At 35.1% G+C, this 9,841-nt stretch overlaps 1 protein-coding gene across 2 annotated transcripts in view; it reads left to right on the forward strand.

Annotated features, from left to right (window-relative positions):
* Nucleotides 1–9,574, forward strand: part of LOC133651802 (zinc finger protein 181-like) — a 15,830-nt gene extending 6,256 nt beyond the window's left edge. Inside the window, exons 2-4 of one of the 2 annotated variants that reach the window (XM_062049934.1) lie at nucleotides 4,176–4,324; nucleotides 4,383–4,488; nucleotides 4,550–9,574. In XM_062049934.1, the coding sequence (XP_061905918.1) occupies nucleotides 4,176–4,324; nucleotides 4,383–4,488; nucleotides 4,550–5,181 (887 nt within the window). In that variant the 3' untranslated portion in view covers nucleotides 5,182–9,574. The remainder of the gene's footprint in view (nucleotides 1–4,175; nucleotides 4,325–4,382; nucleotides 4,489–4,549) is intronic. The other variant, XM_062049935.1, reaches the window with a different exon arrangement.
* The last annotated feature ends 267 nt before the right edge of the window (nucleotides 9,575–9,841 follow it).

The following is a 9,841-nucleotide window of genomic DNA, read 5'->3' on the forward strand; positions in this document are numbered from 1 at the left end:
ATTCACAATATTACCTCTAAAGGCTTAGTGGCCACATGCGTGGACAGCACCTTTTAGCTCTTATTTCCAAAATTGTGTACACTACTGAATTGGGGTCTTATGGCCACTTATGTGGACACTTATACTGCCATCTGGTGGTGTTGGAAGAGTATAACATACAATGTAATTTGAAAAAAAAAAGGTGTAAAAATAAGAATTAGCATGTCACTAAACATGAAGTACACGTTTGTGTACTTATGGACTAAGTACATCATATCAAAAGATGATTCTTAGTTTTGATTCTAATTAGGGTCCAATAAGCCCAAATAGCAAAGAGAAATAAAAAAAAAGCATGTAAACAAACAGCTTGGGCCTTCAGAGGTTAACTATGAACGATAAAACACTGAATATTGACAACGTCACACCCCCTCTCGATCGACATATTTTACAATCAAGTGAAACGCAACAAAAATGCAACGGACAGCGAAATATGAACGTGAAGGGTAAAAAAAACCCCACATACAATCTGATGTATCTGATACATCACTAAGCTTTAGAACTTTGTTGTAAAAATCTCCTACCGCGTCTGTCCCTGACACCCGCATTTCAGGCTCTGGAAACACTCTGTGGAAACGCTCCCCACCCACACTGCTTGGTGCCTCGTCTGAGCTGCTGTGACTTAGATTACCATAGTAACTAATTAGATGACCATAGTAACTAATTACATTACCATAGTAACTAGTATATCATGCAAAAGCGCAGATTCCAACCATTGAAATACTTCGTATAGTTCAAGACTTACGGTCATTTGAAAACATTTTGGTTTAAAAAGTAAAGATAAAGGTTAAGTTATAACACTGAAACGCCCACCGAAAGAGGTGCTTTAAGACATGGCTAGCTAGCTAGCAGCTAATGTCCAGCCCCAGTCGGCAGTGTTTTAGCTACTTCTAAATCACTAATCCTCGCCTCCATTGCAACAAATAAAGTACATTTCTTACAAGTAGACTTATCACTGCAGGACGAGGAATAGATATACATGCTTCACTACACACCGTAGCTCACCGGCATCAAAATGTAAACAAACAGCATTAGTGGATCTACACCTGACATCCACTGTAATGATATCAAGTACAGGTGCGTATCTAGTCGATACTATTATGGTTACGTCAATATTTTTTGGCATAACATCTTTTGTTTAAAAAAAAAAGTTATTTATGTTTATAAACTATATACGTCCCTGGACACACGAGGACTTTGAATATGACCAATGTATGATCCTGTAACGACTTGGTATTGGATTGACACCCAAATTTGTGGTATCATCCTAAACTAATGTAACGTATCAAACAACAGAAGAATAAGTGATTATTACATTTTAACAGAAGTGTAGATAGCACATGTTAACAGAGAAAGTAAGCAGATATTAACAGTAAATGAACAAGTAGGTTAATAATTCATTTTCTACCACTTGTCCTTAATAATGTTGACAAAATAATAGGTGTATAAATGACACAATATGTTACTGCATATGTCTGCAGACTAATTAGGAGTCTGTTTGTTTACTTACTACTAAAAGACAAGTTGTCTAGTATGTTCACTATTTTATTAAAGGACAAACTTGCAATAATAAACATATGTTTAATGTACCCTAAGAATTTTTTTGTTAAAATAAAGCCAATAATGCCATTTTTTGTGGTCCCCTTTATTTAGAAAAGTATCGAAACGTATCAAAATAATTTTGGTACCGGTACCAAAATATTGGTATCGGGACAACACCACTTTGTATAGTTCAAGACTTATGGTCATTAGAAAACATCAGTGCACATCATAATGGCAGCTACAGTTTCCATCTTAAAGATCTCAAAAAATTATTTAGGAATGTCTGGCGGGCCGTATTAAAAAGCTTACCATATTTTTCAGAGTATAAGTCGCACCGGCCGAAAACGCATAATAAAGAAGGAAAAAAAACATATATAAGTCGCACTGGAGTATATGTCGCATTTTTTGGGGAAATGTATTTGATAAAAGCCAACACCAAGAATAGACATTTGAAAGGCAATTTAAAATAAATCAAGAATAGTGAACAACAGGCTGAATAAGTGTACGTTATATGAGGCATAAATAACCAACTGAGAACGTGCCTGGTATGTTAACGTAACATATTATGGTAAGAGTCATTCAAATAACTATAACATATAGAACATGCTATACGTTTACCAAACAATCTGTCACTCCTAATCGCTAAATCCCATGAAATCTTATACGTCTAGTCTCTTACGTGAATGAGCTAAATAATATTATTTGATATTTTACGCTAATGTGTTAATAATTTCACACATACACTACCGTTCAAAAGTTTGGGGTCACATTGAAATGTCCTCATTTTTGAAGGAAAAGCACTGTACTTTTCAATGAAGATAACTTTAAACTAGTCTTAACTTTAAAGAAATACACTCTATACATTGCTAATGTGGTAAATGACTATTTTAGCTGCAAATGTCTGGTTTTTGGTGCAATATCTACATAGGTGTATAGAGGCCCATTTCCAGCAACTATCACTCCAGTGTTCTAATGGTACAATGTGTTTGCTCAGAAGGCTAATTAAAGATTAAAGTACCAATGATTGTCACACGCACACTAGATGTGGCGAAATTTGTCCTCTGCATTTGTCCCATCCCCTTGGGGAGCAGCGGGCAGCAGCGGTGTCGCGCCCGGGAATCATTTTGGTGATTTAACCCCCAACTCCAACCCTTTGTTGCTGAGTGCCAAGCAGGGAGGTTATGGGTCCCATTTTTATAGTCTTTGGTATGACTCGGCTGGGATTTGAACTCCAACCTACCGATCTCATTGATGATTAGAAAACCCTTGTGCAATCATGTTCACACATCTGAAAACAGTTTAGCTCGTTACAGAAGCTACAAAACTGACCTTCCTTTGAGCAGATTGAGTTTCTGGAGCATCACATTTGCGGGGTCAATTAAACGCTCAAAATGGCCAGAAAAAGAGAACTTTCATCTGAAACTCGACAGTCTATTCTCGTTCTTAGAAATGAAGGCTATTCCACAAAACTGTTTGGGTGACCCCAAACTTTTGAGCGGTAGTGTAAGTCGCTCCTGAGTATATGTCGCACCCCCGGCCAAACTATGAAAAAAACTGCGACTTATAGTCCGAAAAATACGGTAACATGCGGCCCAGGGGCCGTACTTATCAAGCTTCTTAGAATTACTCCTAAGAAGTCTGCTAAGAGTTGACTTAAGAGTAAATAAATTCTTCGCTGAAAGCTGCACTTAAAAGTTAGTTATCAAGCGTCTTACTGACACTTTCAGCGAAGTGTAGGACTGAATCTTAAGTGTCACACTCAGAGCTGAATTACGACATTACTACGGTATGTGCCGTAAACGGAATTTTAGGTGACGTCATTTCTGTGTCCATAGAAATGACCAATCACGGAAGGGAATCCGTTGTCTAAGAATAAAGAAATATCTTGGAAATATTGAAGTGGACAATGGGAGTGTATATTTTGACAATAAACTACAAAATAATACAAAACAAACTAGTCCCCGCCGGCACTCACGCTACCGCTCCCTCTCTTCTATCGCCCACACACTCACTGACGTCACTCACCTCACGGCCACACACATACGCTACTGTCATAACATTTTCTTTCCAATTCATTAATTAGGCAACTAATTTGAAACTGGTGTGGGTGGCTCTATATATACTAGCCCACTGCAGACACATGCAGAAATCAACAAGGAATCAAAAAGTATTAAATCTGTGACAAAAATAATATCCGCTCTGTCTAAACGATACCGTTTGATCAGCTGCTCGTCATCAAAAAAAAACAAAACATTGTTCCGTTCCCTGAACGTTCACGCACGTCTCTCTCGCCTCAGTGCCATCCCCTGCTGGCAACTCCTAACCACTTAAGACACCTCTGAAGGTCTCTTAAATATCGTGGAGAGTAGGAGTGATTCTTAGACTTAAGAACGTTGATAAAAAGCTTTTATTCTTAAGTTTGAGAGTAGGACTAAATTTCGCAAATTCTCAGGACTTAAGTGTAAAATGGCACTCTAAGAAGCTTGATAAGTACGGCCCCTGGTCTGCTCTACACTCATTGATTTTGCAGTCGACAAATGTATGCTGTTTTAAGAAGAAGAAGAAGAAGGTCTCACTTTCATATTTGCTTCCATTAGCAGACCAACAGCATCAGCAGGACGCCCCGTCCATCGATGGCGTCTTCGGGAAGGACTGGTGCATGGACCTGTGGCGAGACGACAAAAGAGTCACCCCTCAGAGGAAAGAGCCGGTGGAGCCTGTCGCCATGTCCAGCATGGCACCAGAGGTGATTGATTAACGTGTGGACCAGCGAGCAGGCTGGTGACTGTCATGTCTTTTGTCAGGTGTTGGATATCATAGACAGAGAACCCGATCTCATCTTCGTCAAGGAGGAAATTTATGACGATCATCCACTCGGGCAGCAGATGAGGGTGACGGAGAGCAGGAAAGGTGAATTGAGATGAAACATCATTCTTGTTGTCGATGTGACATGATTGTTAATGTGTTGCAGATGTGGGGATGGTGGAGGCCCAAAGTTCTCTCCACCGATCCGTGAGCGAGCTGCAGCTTCATTCGGAGGATTTGTCCACCTTCCCCTTGATGGTGGACGCACAAGCGCAGCGCTCGCAGCCCAGCATTATGGACAAGCTGATCGAGGACGCGGCGATGAGCACGATGCTGGACAACACAAACCCTCCCGCCACCACCAGCGACTACGTCGACTACACAAACAGCGCCGTCGTCGCTGCCAAAGATCTCATCAGCTTTCCACTAAAACCCACAAGACCACTGAAGCACTTCCAGTGTCTTTTCTGCGGTAAAGTCTTCAACTACCTAAGCAGCCTAAAAGTCCACATCAGGCGCCACTCGGGCGAAAAACCTTTCAGCTGCACGGTCTGCGGCAAGTGCTTCGCCCAGAAGACGTACCTGAAGCTTCACCAGCGCGTCCACTCCGGAGAGAAACCCTACAGTTGTCTCAGCTGCGGCAGAAGTTTCTCCCAGAAAAGCTCGCTGAACATTCATTTTCGGACGCACACGGGAGAGAAGCCGTACAGCTGCGTGGACTGCGGGAAATGTTACGCCTACAAGTACGGTTTGAACCACCATCAGTGTTTCACCCACGTCGACACCAACACCACCTAGACTGCAGCAGATGTTCTTCCATGGGCTCTCCCGAGGAGTGTTAAGGCCACACTGAAAAAATAAATACATACAATTACACGAATAAAGCCGCAATTTGACAAAGAGGAAGGAAGTATATTAGTAAGAATAAATTCAAACTGTAAATAAAATAATGTAAGAAAAAAATTGACTGGGGAAAAACGTGTAATTCCAATGAGAAAAAAAGTGGTAATAGATTTATTTCCTCAGAATTAAAAACAATTTTACTATAACTACATTGTAAAAATATGTTATAATGTCATACAAAAATAATAAAGTTGTAATGTTACCAGAAAAACTCATTACAATTTTTTTTTTTACAAATTAAGAATGTTTAAAAAATAATGAGAATTAAGAACTAAGTTGTATACAAATGTGAAAAAACATGAAAAAAGTGATAATTTTAACATGGATTATAACTTGAGTTTATTTTAAAAGAACGAACACAAGTTTGCAATAATAGTTATATTACAACAAACAATTTAAGAAGTCGGGATATTACTGCTGCGATGAGGTGGCGACTTGTCCAGGGTGTACCCCGCCTCCCGCCCGATTGTAGCTGAGATAGGCTCCAGCGCCCCCGCGACCCCGAAGGGAATAAGCGGTAGAAAATGGATGGATGGATGGGATATTACTGGATTAAAAATACAAAAAATACATTTCTGCAAAAGCCAAACACGTAAATGTTCTGAGATAAAAATTGACTGGGGAAAAATGTGTAATTCCAATGAGAAAAAAAGTGGTAATAGATTTATTTCCTCAGAATTAAAAACAATTTTACTATAACTACATTGTAAAAATATGTTAAAATGTCATACAAAAAGAATAAAGTTGTAATGTTACCAGAAAAACTCGTTACAATTTTTTTTTTTACAAATTAAGAATGTTTAAAAAATAATGACAATCAAGAACTAAGTTGTATACAAATTTGAAAAAACATGAAAAAAGTGATACTTTTAACATGGATTATAACTTCAGTTTATTTTAAAAGAACGAAAACAAGTTTGCAATAATAGTTATATTACAACAAACAATTTAAGAAGTCGGGATATTACTGGATTAAAAATAATACAAAAAATAAATTTTTGCAAAAGCCAAACACGCGTAAATGTACTGCGAAAAAAATTGACTGGGGAAAAACGTGTAATTCCAATGAGAAAAAAGTGGTAATAGATTTATTTCAATTTTAATATAACTACATTGTAAAAATATGTTAAAATGTCATACAAAAATACTAAAGTTGTAATGTTACCAGAAAAACCCATTACAATTTATTTTTATTTTTTTTACAAATTAAGAATGTTTAAAAACTAATGAGAATTAAGTTGTTTGAAAATTTGAAAAAACATGAAAAAAGTTGATAATTACAGTAAATTACATGGATTATAACTTGAGTTTATTTTAAAAGAACAAAAACAAGTTTGCAAGAATAGTTATATTACAACAAACAATTGAAGTAGTCGGGGTATTACTGGATTAAAAATAATACAAAAAATAAATTTCTGCAAAAGCCAAACACGCGTAAATGTACTGAGAAAAAAATTGACTGGGGAAAAACGTGTAATTCCAATGAGAAAAAAAGTGGTAATAGATTTATTTCCTCAGAATTAAAAACAATTTTACTATAACTACATTGTAAAAATATGTTAAAATGTCATACAAAAAGAATAAAGTTGTAATGTTACCAGAAAAACTCATTACAATTTTTTTTTTTTTACAAATTAAGAATGTTTAAAAATAATTAGAATTAAGAATTAAGTTTTATACAAATTTGAAAAAAACATGAAAAAAGTGATACTTTTAACATGGATTATAACTTGAGTTTATTTTAAAAGAACAAAAACAAGTTTGCAAGAATAGTTATATTACAACAAACAATTGAAGAAGTCGGGATATTACTGGATTAAAAATACAAAAAATATTTTTTTTCAAAAGCCAAACACACGTAAATGTACTTAGAAAAAAATGGACTGGGGAAAAACGTGTAATTCCAATGAGAAAAAAAGTGGTAATAGATTTATTTCCTCAGAATTAAAAACAATTTGACTATAACTACATTGTAAAACTATGTTTAAAAAATATCATACAAAAAGAATAAAGTTTTAATGTTACCAGAAAAACAACTCATTTTATTTAATTTTTTTTTTTGTTACAAATTAAGAATGTTTAAAAAATAATGAGGATTAAGTTGTATGAAAATTTGAAAAAACATGAAAATAGTGATCATTTACAGTAAATTACATGGATTATAACTTGAGTTTGTTTTAAAAGAACGAAAGCAAGTTTGCAAGAATAGTTATATTACAACAAACAATTGAAGAAGTCGGGATATTACTGGATTAAAAATAATACAGAAAAATACATTTTTGCAAAAGCCAAACACACGTAAATGTACTGAGAAAAAAATTGACTGGGGAAAATTGTGTAATTCCAATGAGAAAAAAAGTGGTAATAGATTTATTTCCTCAGAATTAGAAACAATTTTACTATAACTACATTGTAAAAATGTTAAAATGTCATACAAAAAGAATAAAGTTGTAATGCTACCAGAAAAACTCATATATATATATATATTTTTTCACAAATTAAAAATGTTTAAAAAATAATGAGAATTAATGTTGTATGAAAATTTGAAAAAACCTGAAAATAGTGATCATTTCCAGTAAATTACACGGATTATAACTTGAGTTTGTTTTAAAAGAACGAAAACAAGTTTGCAAGAATAGTTATATTACAACAAACAATTTAAGAGGTCGGGATATTACTGGATTAAAAATAATACAAAAAATAAATTTTTGCAAAAGCCAAACACACGTAAAAGTACTGAGAAAAAAATTGACTGGGGAAAAATGTGTAATTCCAATGACAAAAAAGTGGTAATAGATTTATTTCCTCAAAATTAAAAACAATTTGACCATAACTACATTGTAAATATGTTAAAAAATATATCATACAAAAAGAATAAAGTTTTTATGTTACCAGAAAAACAACTAATTTTTTTTTAATTTTTTTTTTTACAAATTAAGAATGTTTAAAAAATAATGAGAATTAAGAATTAAGTTGTATGAAAATTTGAAAAAACATGAAAGTAGTAATCATTTACAGTAAATTACATGGATTATAACTTGAGTTTACTTTAAAAGAACGAAAACAAGTTTGCAAGAATAGTTATGTTACAACAAACAATTTAAGAAGTCGGGATATTACTGGATAAAAATAATACAAAAAAGAAATTTTTGCAAAAGCCAAACACGTAAATGTACTGAGAAAAAAAACCATATATATATAAAGTCACTAAAGACGATCAATAACATGTTTCAATAATTATAATAGGAGAGAAAAGACAAATATACAAAGTTCCCTAGAATTTGTGAGAAAACAAAAAAGTGAAAATCCCTGTTCAAATAATTTTCCTAAAATATAATATTCTGCAATCTAACATGTTTTCCCAATTTTCAGTGTCACCTTAACACTCATGAATTGAAGGGGGAAATTAATCTGTAAAGCTGCAAAAGTCAGACAAGTGGAGCACATTTTTGTTTTTGCTTAATTTTATTGTGGTTAAATGATTATTAGCCCCAACAGGCCTTTACAATGAAAGCTGTTCTCTTTCACCCTAATAGTGTTGTGTGTGAGTGCGTGTTCACAACACAGTTCGTAGGTCTATTTGGAACAATAGGTATGTTTATCACAGCATTTCACATATCTGAAAATGTGCTGAATCCAGATGCGGGGTACATTGGGGTGGTCATCTACATGGCACTTACCGTAATGTGAATACCTCATTGAACCGCTGACCTCATCCGCATGGCATGTTACTTGCTGTACGTCCTTTTAAATACCTCCTTCAAGGCCATCGAAGGTCTAATAAAAGCTACAATAAGATTGTTACTGAAACTACCTCGTCACTTTTTTTTTTTTTTTACAATACACTGTGTTCTTTATATTTGTGTATGTTTTAAAGGCACGCTTCACATTGTTTACTTCCTTGTCTAATGGTGCAATTTATTCCCTGCGCGGAATATCTTGTCAATATTTGAACAATGGTCAAAATGGGATTTAAAAATGTCATTGAGAGATTTTTCTTTTAGATTGATCACCGTAGACCACACAAACTGCCTTGTCATCAACACATTGCCTGAGTTTTGTTACATTTCTTAACTAGCTTGTTGTATTTTACATACGAGAATAGAGCCCCTTGTCTTCCTGCTGCCCCGCCCACGCTTGCATGTTTAACTCTAACCCCCCCTAGTCACTACATTTTCATTGTGTGATGTTACAATTTGTGCAACCGTTTGATGCATTCTTCATTCAAAACGAAGCACACTTGTATTTTTGAGGGATGCTTTATTTAATAAATATTTTACCTCCTGAATACAGCTTGTTGTGAATGATCTAAAATTGCAAACAAGCTGAAAACCTGTGGCACATACACCATGTCATTTAGCCCACCTATTTAAAATAAGTATTGCATTAACCTCTAAAGGCCTTAGTGGCCACATGCGTGGACAGCACCTTTTAGCTCTTATTTCCAAAATTGTGTACACCAGTGGTCCCCAACCTTTTTGTAGCTGCGGACCGGTCAACGCTTGAACATTTGTCCCACGGACCGGTGGGGGGGTGTATTTAAAAAAAAAAAAAA

The sequence above is a fragment of the Entelurus aequoreus genome, linkage group LG06 (assembly GCF_033978785.1).
Source record: "Entelurus aequoreus isolate RoL-2023_Sb linkage group LG06, RoL_Eaeq_v1.1, whole genome shotgun sequence".
NCBI classification, from domain to species: Eukaryota; Metazoa; Chordata; class Actinopteri; order Syngnathiformes; family Syngnathidae; genus Entelurus; species Entelurus aequoreus.